Source organism: Argopecten irradians, chromosome 14 (genome assembly GCF_041381155.1).
Source record: "Argopecten irradians isolate NY chromosome 14, Ai_NY, whole genome shotgun sequence".
Taxonomy (NCBI): Eukaryota; Metazoa; Mollusca; class Bivalvia; order Pectinida; family Pectinidae; genus Argopecten; species Argopecten irradians.
In genome coordinates, this window is record NC_091147.1 from 24,873,286 (window position 1) to 24,895,973 (window position 22,688).

Genomic DNA, 22,688 nt, shown 5'->3' on the forward strand with positions numbered 1-22,688 from the left:
ATTCCTGGTCGGGGCACTCAACAGAATAATATAATGTATAAATTTCCCTGTTCTTCTACACGTACATATATAACTTTAAGCATCCAAACGAAAACCGTTTTTACGCGACACATGAATGTTAAAGCCGTGAAAATGCAGATTAAAAGACAGCTGTTGTGGTGATAAAAGAACAACAACAGTGTATAAAAAAGTGAAAACACTTCATTTGCTAAGTGAATGGGATATTTACGTCACACAGTTATTTATATAACTGTATATATTAATGAGCATATCGCTCGTCAGATCCTAATTACAATTTATATGGCGTTAACTCGTGTTTCGCTTAAACCATATGTCGACGTATAAAAAGACAAGTAACATGTAACCTGTTCTAGGCGATCTTTTGTGTGACTCAGTTAGGACCGACTTCACAGCGTAAGTATCTAGCTATGGTGGCTGATTACGGCCATCTCGTGTTGTTGTGTTGTCGCCTTGTCGTGTTGTCGCCTTGTCGAGTTGTCGCGGTCTCAAACTGCGACAACCCGAGATTTAACAGTTAAAATGTCGACTTGTCGCGTTTTTGAACCGCGACAAGTCGACAACACGACAACACGACAAGTCGACAACACGACAAGTCGACATTTCAAACACGCTAATTAGCGCGTACAGAATCTCGTGTTGTCGCGGTAAAATGTCGACTTGTCGTGTTGTCGAGTTGTCGACTTGTCGTGTTGTCGCCTTGTCGTGTTGTCGACTTGACGTCGTGTTGTCGAGTTGTCGACTTGTCGCCTTCCTGTTACACATGCGCAAATCATATGAAATAGCCACTATCTTTGAATATAGAAAACTGAAGTCAATGCTTGTGTATGGTGGCATATGTCTGCCATCGATTTGCCGACTTACGACTTAATAATGTCGACATCGTTAAGGCATTAAGTCGACATCATATCGGAAGATGTCGACATAAACAGAAGAATATGTCGACTTACCACATGTACATGCCCCACATAATGATTCCAAGATATTTATGTAGACAGTCGGTAACTCGGCGATTTATGTGTTTATGCTCGGGTGTGACACCGACTTGTCAGTTATTGATGTCGACATCTAAACTAAAAGATGTCGACAATCTGGTCTTGAAAGTGGAAATCAAAGGCCACCCTTTCATAGAGCACTGTGTATATGCAGCAAAAGCCATACAACAGAGATCGACGTTGATTTTGTTAATTAAAGTTTTTATTTATTTGATTTCAAAATAAAAAAAAATTGTGATCCTGCACATCCCGGCCATGAAACTGTAGCCTGCGTGTACGTAGCTGTTAGCCCGAGCTAAGGAAGTGTACAACGAATTATTAATATATATAACCTTGGGTTGAAAATTCGTTTCAAAGCTGTGTGTGTGTTTTGTTGATTGGAATTCGTACCAAGTCCATGTAGTACATACCGTACTATACTATATTAAAAGAATGAATGAAAAAAAAAAAAAAAAAATAAAAAGATTTTTTTTTATGTTGTATTTTCTTGTGAATCCCGAAAAATACCAGTTACCTAATTTAAAAGCCATAAAGGTCACAGTATAGGTACACAATACACATTGGGAAACCAGCTTTACTTGTTAGCTTGGCCTGTCCATATATATATACATAAATATTTACATCCCTCGATACACTTATATAAAGGAATTTTTGTTACGGTCTTAATGGTCAGATTCAACCTTTGGGCTAAAAATCCTCCAGGAAGGCGGTTTTAAACTCCCAACTCGCGATACATCTGCATCTATTTTTCGTAGTAAAAACATGCGTTCTTTGTAGTCAAACGTAGTAAAAAAAAAAAGTCACGTGCTTATACCTCATTCATGCCATTGGCCGGAATATACAATTGTGTTATGGGTAACTAGTGATCACGTGATTTTGTGTTTACTTCCGAATATGGTGATAGTTTGCTTGCCATTTCTTCGGAGAAATTGATTTATTTGAAAATATTTAGACTCCAAAATGTTATTAATATTGCATGCATATCATTTTGACTTGCACATATGCACTGTTTTACTATAAATAATGAACTGAATGAGTTGTAAAACTGCCATTTTCACGTTTTGTAAATAAATGATATAATACGAATTGACCAATTCAATAGGTCTAACCGTCTAATCTAAAATCAGCGAAGATCGGCTACTCCCGGCTAAATTCGTAGAATTCTAAATTTTATATTTATATATATTATTACCTGCTTTAGGGTTCAGAACATATACATATATATCACAGAGAAAATAAGGCCAAATTATGTGTAAATACCAGGTCAGAGAAATCACTCTATTTGGAAGTAAACACACACTCATGTGATCACTAGTTACCCACTAATACAATTCCATATTTATTTCGGCCAATGGCATATGCATGAATGAGGTATAATCACGTGACTTGTTTTACTACGTTTTACTACAAAGAACGCGTGCTTTGTACCATTATAGGGGAAATCCTCCGCGGATCGTGGTTTCATTTCCACCATTTGAAATTGTTAGCAATACTATCATATCATAGTTTTATTTTCCATATTATTTCCAAACAAATAGTTATAAGTTTCCGCATAGCCCACTTAGCTTTTTGGGAATCTAATACATACATGTACATGTATGTACACATATACTAAGAAAACACGGGCTTATGTGCTTACATGGCTGCTTCCCGCCTGGTAAATTTGGACCTAGGACCTAACTCATTATGCTTCGGTAGGTTCCGTACGAAAATGTATCATTTTGTTTCTCCATAGATTGAAAGGTCTCAAGGCCCTCTACCAATATTGTGAATTTCATGGCCCTGGGGTCTCGGGAATTTTCCCCAGGAGATAGGGTCTTTACCATAGTTTAAATAGGGAAACACATTTATGAGCATTATTTGCTCAATTTTCAAAGGAAACATATGTAATGGAATCAAATACTCTTCATATATTAAAAGGTTAAATGGATATCGTCACTGGCTGATTTCATGGGCCTGATAGGCCAATATATGGTGCTTATATACAGTGTATGTATTTGTTTCATTCTGTATCCGAACTCGGGTGACCAATCAGAAAAAACCATGCATGGTTGACAGGTGGCTATGTGTTTTGTAATTCCTGCTATATAGACTTCATTTTTAGTTTTCCCATGTTATAAAACATTTCCAAGAGGAAAGAAAAAGGTAAACAAAAATACAGAAATAGAGAAAAGATCCATCTTTTATTGGCATGATTTACATCAGTCAGTAGTGGGTACCAAGTTCATCAAACTTTTTAAATGTGCAACTGCAGGGGCGTAGGAAGAAAAGGGTCCTCCTGCACATTTTTTCGTACTTCATTTTAGAAAATTTTGCCGCTTTGCGGCGCATTTCCTAAAAGTTCAAGCACGTAATGTCAAAACCTTTAATAATAAAAATTCAATACACATGAACTAAACTAAAAATGTCCATCAAGGGATTCTACTATTTCAAAATGCTTCTTAAAATATTAAATTGTTTATATGTCTAAGCAACAACACAATTAAATCAATCCATTATTTTTTTTTAGTTAAACAACAATGTGCTGATGGTGTGAAGACGTATGTTCAGATCGAGCAGGGTTGCATAATGGTATGACGACATTCACAATTATAATTTCTAAATGCAGGTAAATGTAAATCGAAAAATTACCACGTTAAGAACGCATTAAAATCCTCAAAATACACCGTAAAACTCATCTTGGCCATTCCAAATCGTAATATATTTTCGCGGGGGAGACCCCCGGACCCCAGAACACCAAAGTCTCGTGCATTCGGCGCTCGCAACATCATCAAAAATCATATTTTTTTCCGGGGGAGATCCCCGGACCCCCAAAACACCAAAATCTCGACCCTTCAACGCTCGCACGCCATTTTGCATATTCATTAATTTCCTGTTAGCGTCGCCATTGATGTGGATGTGTACAAGGATTATATGTAATGATTTATGAGAAAAAGTATATAAAGTATATATGATTGTGTGTTGAATTAATCTCCTCCTGTGTGACCTATCGCAATTGTCTTTTGGCTGGCATCATCCAGTGTCTGTTGTAAACAATTTACAATCTTCTTAATAACCAAGAACCTCATACATGGACATGTTATTTGGCCATAGCATGCTGGGATGAAGGGATACAGAGTTTGTTCAAATCAATGATCTTGACCTATGTGCCAAGTCACAGGGCTGAGACATATTTATTTGTTTGTTTAAAAGCAAAACATTATTTATAACTGTGCATATCGGAATTCAGGTGACTGTTAGACATAAATGTATATATCCTTTATTGCCTTCTGCTCATTCTCAAATCTCATCCATTTGTAAACAATTCAAATTTTAACAAACTTCTTCTCCACAACACGGTTTTTTCTCATTTTACAGCAAGTACAAAAACAACAACAATCAAATAACGATCATGAATATTTTGTATTGATATTATTTTTTTGCAAATTTCCAGCAAAACAAACATGTTTCAAATTAAATTAATACACATATTTGATTAATATTTAAAAAGGATTTTTTTATATCATAGCAAAGGTACATGGGTTGTCATTTTAATCAAGGGAGATAAATCCGTTTTGAAGGATTTTCCACAAAGTGGAAAAATTAAGATTAATTCACCTCCCATGCATTATTCAACCAAATTTAGCCTGGTGCATTTCCTGGTCAACATCAATTATAATTTCAACACAAATTAATTAGATGATGTTTCAAGTAATTGTCGAGTATGTATACATGAACTTTGACATCTGCCATGGCACAACATGTAATCTTCAATTTATCAATGTTTCACAATCAACGTCTACTCTAAGCCTTCTGTTTCAAATGGTGGAAATGAAATCACGATCCGTGGGGGATTTTCCCAATAATGGTACAAAACACGCGTTCTATGTAGTCAAACGTAGTAAAACAAGTCACGTGATTTTACCTCATTCATGCCATTGGCCGAAATAAATATGGAATTGTATTATGGGTAACTAGTGATCACATGAGTGTGTGTTTACTTCCAAATAGAGTGATTTCTCTGACCTGGTATTTATACAAAATTAGGCCTTTTGAAGAAGATCTTACTTTCTCTGTGTTATATGTATATGTTCTGAACCCTAAAGCAGGTAATATATATATATAAATATAAATTTCGAATTCTCGGATTTAGCCGGGAGTAGCCGATCTTCGCTGATCTTAGATTAGACGGTTAGACCTATTGAAATGGTCAATTCGTATTATATCATTTATTTACAAAACGTGGAAATGACAGTTTTACAACTCAGTTCAGTTCATTATTTATAGTAAAATATTACATATGTGCAAGTCAAAATGATATGCATGCAATATTAATAACAGTTTGGAGTCTAAATATTTTCAAATAAATCAATTTCTCCGAAGAAATGGCAAGCAAACTATCACCATATTTGGAAGTAAACACACAATCACGTGATCACTAGTTACCCATAATGCAATTGTATATTCCGGCCAATGGCATGAATGAGGTATAAGCACGTGATTTTTTTTTACTACGTTTTTACTACAAAAAATAGATGCAGATATATCCCGAGTTTGGAGCTAAAACCGCGTCCCGCGGGAGGATTTTTAGCCCAAAGGTTGAATCTGGCCATTAAGACCGTAACAAAAAATCGTTGTGCCTTTATTTAAGTGTGTCGAGGGATGTAAATATTTATGTATATATATGGACAGGGCAAACTAACAAGTAAAGCTGGTTTCCAAATGGGTATTTTGTATCTGTACTGTGACGTTTATGGCTTTTAAATTACGTAACTGGTATTTTTCGTGATTCGCAAAAAAATGAAATCTTGAAAAAATCATTGTAATATAGTATAGTACGGTATGTACCACATGGACTTGGTACGAATGCTAATCCACAAAGCACACACACAGCTTTTAAACGATTTTTCAACCCACGGTTATATATATTAATAAATGATTATGGCCAAGAGGATGGAAATTCGTTGTACAAAGCAGAGTCCTTAAATTGCACTCTAACTTCCTCTGCTCGGACTAACAGTTACAATGTGTACATACACGCAGGCTACAGCTGCATGGCCGGGATATGCAGGATCACAATTTTTAATTTTGAAATCAAATAAATAAAAACTTTTTCTGAATAAACAAAATCAACGTCGAACTCTGCTGTATGGTGCCGTGCTGCATATACACAGTGCCCTATGAAAGGGTGGCCTTTGAATTCCACTTTCAAGACCATGGCCAGATGTCGACATCTTTTAGTTTAGATGTCGACATCGATAACTGACAAGTCGGTGTCACACCCGAGCATAAACACGATTAATCGCCGAGTTACCGACTTTCTACATAATTATCTTGGAATCATTATGTGGGCAGGGTCATGTGGTAAGTCGACATATTCTTCTGTTTATGTCGACATCTTCCGATATGATGTCGGCAACTCGATGGCAGAAATATGCCACCATACTTGTGAATATTTGGTGTGTTTGTAATATATTCGATGTACAAAATTGTTTAAAAATCATATTTTCCCCATTGTTAACTCTTTTGAAAAGTATTATACTTAACGGAAATTATAATATTAAATTAAATAAATATTAACAAAACAAAGGATGTTGTCAGAACACAGAACAAAAATGTTTGTATAATGAACAGTGACAGAGACGACAAATGTATATCAACTTAATATTGCAAAATATCCTTTTAAAATATTGTGTTATTAATCGGTTAAGACTTATTATTCAATTTGAAGAATTGAAGAGAACACGGCTGATAAGACGAAATATTATCTATTATTACTAATTACTGTACTAGGTTATGTGTGTAGTACATCAAACAATAACCTTGATTTAAAGGGTTTGTGACACAAAAAGTGATAAGTTGTCTATAGATTGGCTAATAAAGAATTTGATGTAAAAACGATTAGAAAAAAAAATCATAAAAACTTTCATTTAGTCCCAAAGCGTTATAGAACAGATAAGGTGTTGTGCCCCATCTTTCTGGTAATTAGTTCATGTATTTTGATCATCAGCATGCATTACAATGTACATAATGTAAGTATTTTTTTATAGAATTTATATATTGTACAGTTAAACAGTAAGATTTACCCTGGAAAGTTTGAATGTGTAACTCGACTGCAGTAATTCATACAATAGTATACAATTGCTGGAGCATAGATACTTCCAGGGGATATCAATTTAATGGAACTCTGCATGCAAAAGAAAAGTACACAATTAGTATTTCTGGGTCTAGAAATTCCTAATACACAAAAACATGTGTTCATTTTACGAAGTGAATATCATAATTATATAATAATCTTTCTCAAAACGATCAATTTGTGGTTAAGAGAGGCTTGGCTAATTATGATACATTCAAGTGTAATTGACCTGTGTTAATATGGTCCGAATATGCTAAGTCAATAACAGCAACTCAAGTTACATTACGCAAACATTGCGTTCTTCAGGGCGGTGTCCTATGGTCATAGGGATAACATGGCTGCATGAATGGATGAGATATATCACCCATTCTAACCTCCATACATGTATAAAATATGTATTTAGCGACTTATTTTTGTGTTTCCTTCTTCTCCCTTTTACTTGTTTATTCTCCCTTTTTCAATGATGAAAATGGTTCGCATAATGGTAATTTCTGGGAAACTAATAGCCAGGATTGCAGTGTACATATACACTCTTTCATATCGGATACGTTTACATACATGTATTGCAAGATTATGTTTTTTTTCACAATTGTTAAAATTAGTCACATTTCGCTTTTTGTCGATGACCCTACGCTACATTTGTGATAAATGTAGCGTAGAGTAGTGCCATCATCCGTGGGTCACTGAAGATGGTGTCAATCTAGAGTTACACATATCTTAGCAAGTTTATTACTGAGTCCTGTACATTTATATCGGTTATCGGACTATCAGACGTTCGGACTAATGGGCCTTAGGACTAACGGTCGTTCGGACTAACGGTCGTTCGGACTAACGGACGTTCAGATTAACGGGCCTTCGGACTATTAAGCCTTAAGGACAAGGTGGTCACCCAGGCAGGTGACCTATCGACATCATTTTCATTTGTCTTCTATCACCATTAAACATAACAATTCCATCATCTTCTCAACTGGTCCGAATTCAACTAAACCTGTTAGGGAACATGTTTAGGATAAGGTAAAGTGTAAAAATCAAGCGGCTGATCTCAACAGGGTAGCAGATCTACATATATATGTAGATATTTGAAAAATCTTATAATGTTGCCACGCCTAGGAATCAAAGTTCAATATACGCTATTCGGATAATATATACATGTACCTATATCATAGATGTTGTATGGCGGCTGGGAACATTTTGTTTTATTAATTACCCGATTTTATTTATTGATTGGTTAAGCTATATGTGCCGTAACTGGGCATGTATTTTTTTCTTCAGGAAACTATTGAAAACCATCAGGTTGTTTTAAGGTGTGATAATCATTCAAATGGTCAGAAAACCATGTACGATGCCTTGTAAACATTATTTACAAGTCAGAATTTATGCCTTATGTATGTTAATATGAATGCATACCTGCAGTAATCATTTTTTTTATTTTCTTATTATTTTATAAAAATTCTAAATGAAATTGTCGACCACATCTTGGCTTCATAGCCTGACCGCATACGTAATGTCAAAATCATTTTCATTTTCAAAAGGTTGATGGTGAATAAAAATATCAAAAAGCTCTTGATTCGTGAGTATGAAAATTACGGCACATACATGTATATAATGCTTTAAAGACCCACTACATGTACCTTTCCGAAACGAAAAATTCAATTAGCATTTGCTTCTTAATTGTTTTCATTTTCATAATATGAATTAACAAAATAGTAGCACATCTAAAATTAAAACAAAATCATTTTTTCTTATACTGATTATCCAATGTAGACACAGGATTAATTGTCTACATGTAGATGGCGATTCAATAATTTGGACCCATCGGAGTGTCATGTATAGACCATTTTAGACGTTTTATGAGTTTAAATACAAAAATCGGTATAATCGTAATCTACATGGTGATATATAGTGAGAAGGAATGGATAGATCCCGAGACAAACGGAAATTAGTCCATCTACATGTAGTTTTTAACGGTTAAAATCATATTCCTAGTAAGTCTTCACAAAAAAGGTTACTACCGTTGGTAAGAGCATTAATTTTCTTTTCAAAATCCTACACAACTATACAAAGTGCTGTCACTAAGACGAAAGCAGCCGAAAAATTATGCATATATTATAAGCCGGCTTTGATCTTCATCATATAAATGTTTGCACATTATATAAAGAAGGTTGCACATCATATAAAGAAGTGTGTCCAAAATTAAAAGAAATTGTACCGAATATAAAGTTTAATTTTAGCTACATATTATAAAGGAAAATGCATCGAATATCTCGATATAATGACGGAGAATAATGGTAAATGTATCGAAAATAACAACGGAATTTCTGAATATAAAGATAAAAGCAATGCAGATAATAAGATATACATGTACAGTGTATAAGGCTGTATATATGTTATTATCCCGCCCTGGTAGAATAAATAATAACCCAGGCCGTACGTAGCCCGAGGTCATTATTTTAAATTATACCAGGGCGGTATAACACCATATGAACCGAAACTGAGGTCCTTATTTTTTGTACTAGATATGTATCTATGTGCATGTTAGTTACAAGAAAAAGCATTGACCATAGGACACCACCCTGAAGAACGCAATGTTTGCGTAATGTAACTTGAGTTGCTGTTATTGACTTAGCATATTCGGACCATATTAACACAGGTCAATTACGCTTGAATGTATCATAATTAGCCAAGCCTCTCTTAACCACAAATTGATCGCTTTGAGAAAGATTATTATATAAATTATGATATTCACTTCGTAAAATGAACACATGTTTTGTGTATTAGGAATTTCTAGACCCAGAAATACTATTTGTGTATTTTTCTTTTGCATGCAGAGTTCCATTAAATTGATATCCCCTGGAAGTATCTATGCTCCAGCATTTGTATACTATTGTATGAATTACTGCAGTCGAGTTACACATTCAAACTTTCCAGGGTAAATCTTACTGTTTAACACATACAATATATAAATTCTTTAAAAAATACTTACATTATGTACATTGTAATGCATGCTGATGATCAAAATACATGAACTAATTACCAGAAAGATGGGGCACAACACCTTATCTGTTCTATAACGCTTTGGACTAAATGAAAGTTTTTATGATTTTTTTTTCTAATCGTTTTACATCAAATTCTTTATTAGATCTTAATCAAGGTTATTGTTTGATGTACTACACACATAACCTATTACAGTAATTAGTAATAATAGATAATATTTCGTCTTATCAGCCGTGTTCTCTTCAATTCTTCAAATTGAATAATAAGTCTTAACCGATTGATAACACAATATTTTAAAAGGATATTTTACAATATTAAGTTGATATACATTTGTCGTCTCTGTCACTGTTCATTATACAAACATTTTTGTTCTGTGTTCTGACAACATCCTTTGTTTTGTTAATACTGTATTTATTTAATTTAATATTATAATTTCCGTTAAGTATAATACTTTTCAAAAGAGTTAACAATGGGGAAAATATGATTTTTAAACAATTTTGTACATCGAATATATTACAAACACACCAAATATTCACAAGCACTGACTTCAGTTTTCTATATTCAAAGATAGTGGCTATTTCATATGATTTGCGCATGTGTAACAGGAAGGCGACAAGTCGACAACACGACAAGTCGACAACACGACAAGGCGACAACACGACAAGTCGACAACTCGACAACACGACAAGTCGACATTTTACCGCGACAACACGAGATTCTGTACGCGCTAATTAGCGTGTTTGAAATGTCGACTTGTCGTGTTGTCGACTTGTCGTGTTGTCGTGTTGTCGACTTGTCGCGGTTCAAAAACGCGACAAGTCGACATTTTAACTGTTAAATCTCGGGTTGTCGCAGTTTGAGACCGCGACAACTCGACAAGGCGACAACACGACAAGGCGACAACACAACAACACGAGATGGCCGTAATCAGCCACCATAATCTAGCTTTCTTTCATACCTACGGGTGTAATACTGCCTGGTCTAGGGAAATACACCCATGCCGCCTGAGGCTGTATTGCATGACTACCCATGCAATAAAGCATCGTGACGTCACGGCGTCCTCGGTAAAATTTTCACATTTTTTTTCACATTTTTTTTCACAAACTTTACTGGTTTTATTGTAAAAGATGCAAACAACGGATTTTTTGTTAAAAATAGCACGTAAATTTTCATATTTGAAAAATTGACTTTCAGCCGTGGATTTCTTGGCGGGATACTATAGTTGTAAAATTACAATAAAACGTCGAGGTATAAAAGAAAAATACTCTTTCATAAGTGGATATGAAGGATAGGGTGTTCTACCCTCGGGATCACAAAATGTTGCAAAACCCGAGGAAAATACTACATTTTGTGACCATCGGGTAGAATATCCATATCCTTCATATCCACATATGAAAGAGTCTTATATTCCTTTGACAGTCAGATGTTTATATATCATTCAATTCTCGATTATCCAGGGCTTACTATCATTGTTGTTGATACTCCTTGATTAAAACCATAACCTATTTCATAGCAAAACGGAAGACAGCCCAGGAGAAAAAAGCTGACCAATCACAGGCCTGCAGAGACCTTTTTTGAAGATTACAGACAATCTCTTACAGGTTTTATTGCGGTCCAAACATTCAAAATGAAATGTAGAAACTGCGATGCATCATTGGAGAGATTGAATTACAAGTAGCGACGTCAAACTTCAAAGCCATACACATCGTACCGTTATATAATTGATTCTTTTGGTTTACATCAAGGGGCCAAACTACTTGTCATATCTATCGTCGCACACAGAGCCTTCAGGTTTTTTTTCTCTGATATAATTCAGTAATGGATATGTTGACAAACACATATTTATTTTTTGAGAAGAAAGAATTTCGTTTCATATCGGAGCGAAACGATACATATCCACTTTCATACTTAAAGGGACAATTCAGTCTAAGAGAACATTAAAATTTGTATATATATCGGGAAAAATCCAGTTCTAATGGAAATTAGATCAGTCGGTTTTACTGTAATATGCCTGAAAAGCACATAGTTGTGACATGTGTGTAGATGTTCAAACTCGCTCGCTGTCCGCCATTACACATTATTGTGGTCGAACTTCTTGTATGCCGAACCCTGTCCCTTGCTCGTAGAGTAATGTAACTTTTGTCTAGAACTGCTCAAATCGCTCTGAGAGGAGTGTGTTTACTTTATTAGGTGAATTGCCTTGCCTAAAAATCATTTTATCACCTTTTCAGTGGTTATGTAGTTTATTTGTTTAACATGCGTGACTTTGGCTCGGGTATAGGTACAGGGTCCATGTTGTACCTGCTTAATCGTATTGATCAACGATTTGATATTTCAACGATATTAATTAAAATACTAAGCAATGACGTGGAATTTGTCAATATTTTATGTTATATGTTTCATAAGAAATGTAGAACAATGCATTTATGCCATATTTTGCTTCTTGCTTATGTAAAAGAATTAGCCTAAGTGAATTGTCCCTTTAAATTTATATAATGTAAAAGGAACATTGTTGTGTATTACAGGGTTCACACGGAGTAAAAAAACTTAAAACTTCCTAATTTTGCATTCATAATACTTTTTAAATTGAGGCATTATGAGATGTTAAAACTTTAAGATAGAGGTAAGCAAACAAATATATAGATTTTAGGACTATTTTGGAACTATCTTTCATTCAAAATAGTTTGAATAGATATGAAATGTGACAAACATATACAGTAACCCCTGGCATATCGAAGAATCATTTTAGCCGACAAGTAGAAATTTGTAAAATACCAAACATGGTAGGATTTAAGATGAATTTTTTTCCATTTTCCGAAATTAATACCTAAGGATAAAACAACTGTTTGTTTTATTTTTGATTTTGTATATAATTGAAATAGACAAATCACCTACATGTATGTGGAAAACTTCTATTTAACTTTTTCCGTATTTGCGAAATTCTATTTACGTATGGATAAAAATCAAGGGGAAATCTGTGGGATGTTTTTGGTCTACTACTGCCACGTACATACATGATTCTGAACTCACAGCGTCAAAGATTTTCACATAAAACTTCACTAAACTTAGCTTATTATCCCCCGCCCAACGAAGTTGGCGGGGGATATACAAATGGGTTCCGTCCGTCTGTCCGTCCGTCCGCACGAATGGTTTCCGGAGCATAACTCTAAAACCAGTAGACATATTTCCACGAAACTCCATACACACATTGGTTTTATGGTCTATTAGTGCCTTTTGCTATTTTTAGGTTTTCATGTTTTGCATTTTTACCGTAACCATGGAAACGTTGCTGAAAATATCATATTTTTGTACCAGGTTCGTTTCCGGAGCATAACTCTAAAACCAGTAGAGATATTTCCACGAAACTTCATACACACATTGGTCTTATGGTCTAGTATTGCCTTTTGCTATTTTAAGGTTTTCACTTTTTGTACTTTTTTCTGTAACCATGGAAACATTGCTGAAAATGGCAGATTTTTGTGTAAGAATCGTTTCCGGAGCACAACTCTAAAACCAGCAGAGATATTTCCATGAAACTTCATAGACACACTGTTCTTATGGTCTAGTAGTGCCTTTAGCTATATTAGGTTTTCACTTTTAGTGCTTTTTTCTGCAACCATAGAAACATTGCTGAAAATATCATATTTTTGTAGTAGGTTCATTTCCGGAGCATAACTCTAAAACCAGATGAGATTTTTCCACAAAACTTCATAGGCACATTCTTTTTATGGTCTAGTAGTACCTTTTGCTTTTTTAGGTTTTCATTTTTTGCACTTTTTCCGTTACCATGGAAACATGGCTGAAAATATCATGGTAAATGGTAAATGTTACTTTGCAAAATCCACCCATCTTTGTGTATATAGTCTAATATAAATGTCAAGGCTGTATACCTGATTCAACAATTGCAGCTGCGCTCTACTTGAATTATACTCCATCTTTCTTTAGCTCAACTTCCTTTTTTCTGTTTTTTTTTCCATACACATAAGTCTCCACAATCAAACTGACTTCAGCTTTGATATCTCCATTGGCGGGGGATTTGAATGACTATGTACTTATTTACTTTAAAATGAATTATAAAATTGTAAACCTTCTTAATCTAATAACGGTAGAAGAACACTATTATAAAAGATCTGTATTGATTTGTTTTCAACAAAAGTAAATTAGCATATAAAACTTATAGCGTTTTCTTTGCTGATAAAATATAATGTTATTTACAAAGCCATAAAACTCTTTGGTAGTTGTCTGGATACATTCACACCATTTTTAACCATCCTTGCCCGACTTTTCACTTTAATGATTAATAGATAAAGTTGAAATTTGACAAAACAGGTAATGTATTTGCATCACCTAAAACTGATATGCAGTGTATTACACCAAGGTCTAACATCTATTACGCACGACTTTCCTTCAAGTAGGCTTATTCAAATGTAAAAACCGGATTCTAAACAATAACCTTGGAACATGTGTTATGTTTTAGATATTTAAACATGAAAATAAGAATGTATCCTACATAGAACACTACCTTTCCGAAACGTTTGTACAAAAGTATGGCAATTCCATTTCATGTTGGTTTTTTTTCAGAATTCAGTTCATAGATCTGCATTATCATCATTTTTTGTTGTTGTTTTTTATGAAAGAAAACACAGCAGTGAATCACATAGAAGTCTTAGTTATTGTCATTTATGTTTTCTTTTTCTTTTTTTCAGAAAATTAAGTGGATTGCTCTAACATGGCTTACATTATCATGCTGGATGATGTCAGACGTGCTTTTGTCACAGGATGAACATTTATGCAATTTAACATCAATTGATGTTGGTATTTACGGACCTACCAAAGTAAATGTAAAGCTCAGAATTAAAGGATCATCCGTTATTGACAAACAACTTGGACCGCCCGGAGTTTATGGACCGCCAGGAGTTGACAAACATCTCGGACCACCCGGAGTTTATGGACCGCCAGGAGTTGACAAAAAACTCGGACAGCCCGGAGTTTATGGACCGCCAGTTGTTGACGAACATCTCAGACCACCCGGAGTGTATGGACCGCCAGGGGTTGACAAACAACTCGGACCGCCCGGAGTTATAGTTTATGGACCGGCAGGACCACCCGGGGTTTATGGACCACCAGGATTTGACAAAGAACTCGGACCGCCTGGAGTTTATGGACCGGCAGGAATTGACAAACAACTCGGACCGCCCGGAGTTTATTTACCTTCAGGACCACCCGGAGTTTATGGACCGCCAGGAGTTGACAAACAACTCGGACCGCCCCGGAGTTTATGGACCGCCAGAACCACTCGGGAGTTTATGGACCACCATGAGGGAGTTGACAAAGAACTCGGACCTCCCGAAGTTTATGGACCGCCAGGAGTTGACAAAGAACTCGGACCTCCCGAAGTTTATGGACCGTCAGGAGTAGACAAACAACTCGGACCGCCCGGAGTTTATGGACCGCCAGGAATTGACAATCAACTCCATGCTAATATTGAATATCTTTTTATAAAATCTTAAAACAAACAGATGACAAAAGTTTATAAACATAAAATAAAAAAAAAAGTAAAACATTTTGTGGCTAATCAATGTCTTACTATTACCTACTCTCAGTTTTAAAGAATAATGATAATTTCAACTTAATTATGCAGCTATCTATGATTGCACTATAAAAATGTTAACTACACATTAATCTAGGATTTTAATTTAATTATAAATCATAAAGGAATGTATTTGATCCTCATCTTTGTAGGTCTTCATATGTTAGTTTAATAAATGATCTATTCCATCTTAATCATAATCTGATTTTATATATATTTTAGTTTATTATCCTTACGAATATGGGATCTGATATAATATGGGACATCCCCGACATTCTAGAGGTTACTATCACAGTAGTGATATCCAATCAATTTGGAGTATGCATTTCGTAATATCCACCCTTGAGACATGTCATAGCAAAGATGAAGGCAGTGTCGGAGAAAAAAACCAATCACAGCAATGCAGAGACTTTCTTTAAAGATTTACAGAGAGAGACGTCCAATTTCAAAGGCATACAGTGTACCGTTTGTCGATTCTTTTGGTGTACATCAAAGGACCAAAGTACCTGCTCACACGTTGTCGCACAGAGTCTCAAATTTTGCCCTGATATAGTGACATTATTGAGAAGGTGAAAGAATGCAGATTTCGGCTGTCATGTTTACTGGTGTTCAATTTTTTAAATGGGCATTTATTTTGTAGAAATATCGCTTTTTACCCCTTTATAAACAGAACTCTCTTAACTTCAAACCAGTTCAATACTTTTTAACGAAATATTGCATAGCTTCTTCTTTTGGTGTAGCACGGGGAGTTTGGCAGGGTGACATTCTAACGCTTTATTTGTTAAAGTAATAAAAGTATGATCATATGGTCCATCATTTGTACTCCATAATGGTGTCAGATATTTAGGAAATCTTTATGTTTAATCGATGTCGATGGTGGATAATGATTTGGTTAAGAAACATTATGTTAATTTAGATACTAAACTGTTTGCGGATTGAGGTAAATATAGGGTCACGTGAAAAAAAAAGATCGAACAGAGCTGTAAAAACATGTCAATACTTGTAATTGCCCCAAATGTTTGAATTAACCGTCATATTTATGACAATTTTTGCAAGCCAATCATACAGTATATGGACTCTGGTGGATACGAAATGTCGTCATGCGAAAAAGAAATACATATCTTGTATAACGAAAAGGTGAAAACTCACAAAAACAAAAACACATTTCTGTACAAGTCAAAGTTGAAAGACGAAATGTACTAAACAAGAGTGATATGTTTTCCATCAATTTTGATACTGGCTATAATAGCATACAGTTGTGTGACCGCGCAACGTTACACGTTATTTGGTGACAGAAATATATACTCAACCATGTGGACTATACTGAAATATACAAGGTTTTTGCACATTTTGCCAAAATTTACAAACAGCACAACAATCTATGAGTCAACAGTACATGTAATACCTCAGGTTAGGACGTAAGCATACATACCTTTTTAGCAAATTAGTTATATTCAAGTACACCTAAGAGGCGGGATATAGGCATACAAAACAGCACTATACAAGATCCAAAAAATGAAATATGCAGTAAGACGTTAAAGATTATAGCATATTTGATCACTGTGACATTGAATGAAGGTCAATGCCATTCATATAAACAAACTCGGTAGCCTTCATCCTAGGATGCTACAATCCCAATATTATGACACTAGGGCTCTTAGATATCCACAAGAGGTCGTTTAAAGGTCAACTTAAGCGTATTTGATTCCTGTGACCTTGAATGAAGGTCAGGGTCATTTATTTGAACAAACGGGGTAGCCCTTCACGCTAGCATAATAAAGGCCTCATACCAGGTCATTACATGTAGCTCTTGATTATTCCTAGGCCTATAAGTCATTTAAAGATTTTAGCCTATTTGACCGCTGTCTTCTTGAATAAAGGCGAAGGTCATTCATTTGAACAAACTTGGTAGCCCTTCATGTAAGCATTCTAATATTGATACCATGGGCCTATCGGTTATTGAGAAGAAGTCGTTTGAATGAAAAGTTTACGGACGGCGAATGGCGACGGACGAAATAGGAATGAATCAAGGTGGCGAAATGCACGGCGGGATTGCAAATGGGCAGATAACTGCATGCACGTCATAATACAGGGAGATAACTATACGTAACAATACGATGACGTAATGTCCATTGTTGTATGTTACCTTCACAACAGAAGCGGCAAGCTATAACTGAAGCGCACGGCAAGTAGCAAAACAGATTCACGACATAATTATAATCATCTAAATACATTGATTAACAACAATGGCCAATTTTAACAATAATCAGGTAAGTGAAATAAGTAATACAATTTAAGATAAAGATTTTTAAAACATTAATCGATGGTTAAAACTACGACTGTAGTGGAAATACACATTGTAACCAGAGTGAGGCTTGAAATCAAATTATGTATAGAAACACAATGTACATACAACCAAGGATTCATAAATGATATCGACCTTGATACAGCATATTCAAACGTCCTAACCATATATGAAATGTTTTAATTCTCATCTTATACCAGATCTTTGATGGAACTGAAGAAAATGATGAATGGCCAAATGACGTTTTTGGTTTTTTGAGAGGTGAAAGGTCAAGTGGTTTGAACCTGTGGGTGACCTTTGTGGAGGACAAGGTTAGTCTAGCTTACCAAATTGTCATCAACAATGCCATGAACCATTGTTTATATTGTTAATATACATATTAGATGTAATAAACTTAAAAATTGGAGAAATTAATTCCAGTAATGAAAATGACTTTCAAGATATACAGACATGAAAACAAATGAAAAAGCGGATTTTTTAGTTATTTTTTTTCTCCATAGACATGAGATAATTTACTATTGTTCAGAACAATTGTATAAAGATGTGGTTCAAAAATGCCGATACGTCAAAGCAGACACATGTACACCTATGCAAATGATGTAAATGATTGATATGCTAGAGAGTTATATGAGCTAAGTCATTCAGGTTTCTCTTAAAGGTGGAACTTAAGGAAGAAACGAAGAATCACTGCAACTATCCGAAAAGTTTCGACCATATCGAAGTGTTTGAAGAGGAAAAGGAATTGTATGACGAGGACTATAGCCCGTATGTTAGATTATTTGCTGATGAAAACTGGGAAATCTATGATGGAATGCCGGAAGCCTGGAAGATTTAGAAGAAATAAATGACATGTAGGCCAGGTATATTTCCCCTTCCGCAATACCAAGCTATAGAGTCTGTATCTGGCTTATTTAAGTCTTTATGGGACATTGGCCCGGTTGACAAAAGGCGATTAACTTAATTAATTTAATTAATTAATTAGTGAATGACATATGGTAGAATTTTATACATGTTCGCTTAAAAACATTCAATGTTAATTTGAATAGAGTCATTAAAATGTAATCATATATTAAGATTCGTTAGGGCACGCTGATATCCATATATATCAACAATATACGGATATAAAATAAATTATAAAATTCAATATTCCGCATATGAATGGCTATGATTAACAATCATACTTCACTATCAGATTTTAAAACGGACATTGGCGTTTTTAATAGGAAATAACTTTTTTGTTTCAGTACGCAAGACTGGGATAAAGTCGGCAGTGATAAACAGCGCCATTGCTTGTGAAATGTCCAGAGCTCTGAGTTTGCGGGAACTCGCCAAACTAAGGCTAATAACAATATTGTTTGACCTGACAAACGTACAAAGACTTTGAAAAATAAGAATTCGAAAAAGAAGAAAACTTTAATACAGATTTTCTAATCTGCACGATCATTAAGGTTCAACCATTTCTATTTTTATTATTTAGTTTGAGAAAAGATACCAGCAACGGACGTCTAATCATCTAACAAACTGGGTTATACATAAAAATAATGCAGATGTATTTATCTATTTTTGAGATGGTTCAGAATTGAACTATGTTCTGATTTATTCTTGAAGATTTAATTGAAATTTATTTAATGTTTCTATTTCAATATTCTCGATTTATTATTAAAATAATCGGAATATGAATCTGTGTATTACATTTGTATTATGTGTTGTAATTAAAATAGGGAATGTTTAGGGTCTGATAGATCTTTTTCCATGCGGCCCCATTTTACCCAAATCTATATACAGATTAGTATGTAATTTGTTTCTAAACCAGAACATTCTCCTTAGATTTGTATCAAATATAAAGATTTTCTAAGGACCTACAATGTATCAAGTACAAATGATGAGTCATCTGTGCGCTGAATTAATGCATTCAACAAATAAGGCGATAAAGGATCACCCTGTCAAACGCCGCGTGTCACTTGGGTAAAGAGGTGATGAAATATTTCAGTTTTGAAATGGAAAGTGAGATTTGTAAACAAATGTTTCTATAAATGCCATTTTAAAATATTTAACATCATTAAACATATGGCAGTCGTTGTGTAATGCATTTCTTTCCTTTTTCATTGATATCACTACAATGTGCAAGTAATATTAATGATTTTCATTGCAGCTAGGGTGTTAGAATTCTACTTGCGCCCGCTGCTCCTATTACATGATCGTAAAAGGCGACAAACATTAGGATATATTTTCTTTTCTTCCTTATTGACTTTCTTCTTATTAATATATTCCTTCCTGCTTCCTTTCTTTTTGCCTTCGGTTGAGCGCTCGCCCTTGTGGTGAAGGCTTTGGAGTTTACACCCCATAGTAAAAACAATTTATAGTTTCTGTTCCTGCTTAGCGTTCAGCATAAAGGGAAAATGACGACTGGTTTGCACATTATCATTATAATGTATCTTCTGCGGCATGCTTCAGAGACATAGCAATTTAAAAAGAGGAAGAATTCCTCTATTTACATTTTGCAGTCTTCCAAAACATGAACCACGTACTTCACACTCAACACATCGTATACATGGGAGACACTGGTTGTTAATAGGACGTTCCGTTCCACTACAATGCTCTACGAAAAACCGCTCCTATACAATGGTCACCTCAGCATGATCCTTGGCCTTTCATCGGAACGTCTCGGGACGTACTAGTGGCCTTTTATTCTGTATTTGCATATTACAGAGATATCTGCACTTGTGGGTAGTTATTGATTGCGACGTCATGTGTTTGCGAGCGTAACGTCATAATTTTCGGAGAAAACGACGTGAATTACGCTCAAAAATAATGACGTCACAATCATCCCTACCCGCAAGGGAGCTAACTCTGTTATATGCAAAGACAGAATACTTCCGAGAGAATCAACCACACCGACGATTTCGTAGGCGAGACGCTGATTGAAACCTCAACAGATGGAGACTGTGGCTATTTAAACACACAGTTAAAGGATACGTATGTAAATATGTATTTTGTTGTATACAAATAATTGTAATACAACAAAAACATTGATTGTAATGGACATACTTTATATAACTTTATCCAATCGGTAGTTTAACCTCATAATAATTGTTTACAAACACAAATAGTTGTTGGTGCGATGGTAGAAGGAGCAGGTGTGTTTGGCTAGGCGATTGGGTGCCGTAGATCGTGAGTTCGAGGCCCGGATAGGGCACGAGTCAATAAATTGCCATGCTTTTTAAAATGTGTTTCTTTGATATTTAGTTGTATGGAATTGGTATTTTATCTCATTATTTCTATTATTAATATCTATTTATATTTTTACTGAAACCCTACAATGTAACCTTATCATGCTAAGTTGGCGTTGGTCAATGCATGAACTGCCATCCGCTTATTTCGACGTCATTATCATTGTGACGTCACACTTGCCGTCCCAGCAATCCCCGAAAATAGCTATTGAAATGACTGATTCGTCCTCGACGGCAGTGAATTATTAATTCCGGGTGCAAAATCTCTGGTAATGTTATTTCAAAACTAATATCATATTTATAAATATTGTTAACTGTTTGTGACAGACATATACATAGATTTACACTTGCTAGGCTTGGTCACTATACGCTAATACTAGCCGATTTTGTTTACCATAACTGCATGGTAACATTGAACTTTGAACTTGCGTAAGGAAATGTTCTGTGCAACGTAAAAGGAGTACTTTTTTAAAAAAAGAAACAAATGGCTTTGTTTACATTTTGACGCAACATAACGTGTATATTGTTGTTTTTCATAGAATTTTGGAAAAATGTAAACAATATATACATGTTTTACATTTATATATGATTCAAACAATTTTTAAATTAACAATTGTATAAAGAAACGGAAAAATATCCCGACCGGGGCGACGTGCTTTCATTTTGGTTAAAAATGATGGGTGTCAAATGTAAACGATCGAGCCTTTGGGGTGGACGGGTGTGAGACCCTCTGATAGAGGTCAGTTATAAACATATCCTCTTGTCTTTGTTCTTTGAGTACATTGTATTTAATCATGTGTATTATAAAACATGCACCGCTAATAATCCACGTGTTGACAGTTCCGCGTCACCACAAATACATTGTATCCATCGAACACAAGTGTTTCATCTATCGATGGCGATATGGATCTAAGCGTAGATTATATAATCACATGGCTTCCAAGGATGTAATATCGTCAAGTCAGACGACATCTCATACACATTGAGCTACTTGAAAATCGGTGTTTTGACCACTTCGGCAAACTAAAGTGTGTAAGCGTGCGTCAGCTTCGCCTCGCTGCACAATAACGGTCACCGAGTTCACACATGTAGCCGTGTACAAATTCTTTATGTTATTAGGCTATATATTAACTTCTAGCAAAATTGAATATATATTTAAAGTTCTGATCTGATTAAATAAAATTATCTCTGAAATTTACTTTGTTTGTCATGTTTCTTTTACACTAAAGTATTGAACTTTTTTGTCGTCGCGGATGAATAATTCTACCTTACGTGAAGCGTCATCATTCGCTGTTCAATTGAGTAAGCTCCTCCCACTTTTGACCGACTTTTATTGAATAATTACGTCACTTTCAAATGACGATTTTATTTCATAAAATATAAATAAAAAGTCGTGTGAGTGTAAATATAGGGATTGGATTTCCAATCCCTATATTGATAC

General features: G+C 35.0%; 2 protein-coding genes across 2 annotated transcripts; both read left to right on the forward strand.

Moving 5' to 3' along the window:
• Nucleotides 1-292: 292 nt before the first annotated feature.
• Nucleotides 293-16,470, forward strand: LOC138307894 (collagen alpha-1(II) chain-like). The gene is made up of 2 exons (XM_069248814.1): nucleotides 293-414; nucleotides 14,829-16,470. Exon 2 carries the CDS (start codon nucleotides 14,874-14,876, stop codon nucleotides 15,630-15,632), a length of 759 nt encoding a protein of 252 aa, XP_069104915.1. The 5' UTR covers nucleotides 293-414; nucleotides 14,829-14,873; the 3' UTR covers nucleotides 15,633-16,470.
• An 896-nt stretch (nucleotides 16,471-17,366) lies between these two features.
• Nucleotides 17,367-20,194, forward strand: LOC138307657 (uncharacterized). Its single transcript, XM_069248475.1, has 4 exons — nucleotides 17,367-17,982; nucleotides 18,218-18,328; nucleotides 18,676-18,877; nucleotides 19,262-20,194. The coding sequence occupies exons 1-3, from the start codon at nucleotides 17,959-17,961 to the stop codon at nucleotides 18,850-18,852; spliced, it is 312 nt and encodes a 103-aa protein (XP_069104576.1). The 5' UTR covers nucleotides 17,367-17,958; the 3' UTR covers nucleotides 18,853-18,877; nucleotides 19,262-20,194.
• Nucleotides 20,195-22,688: the final 2,494 nt, after the last annotated feature.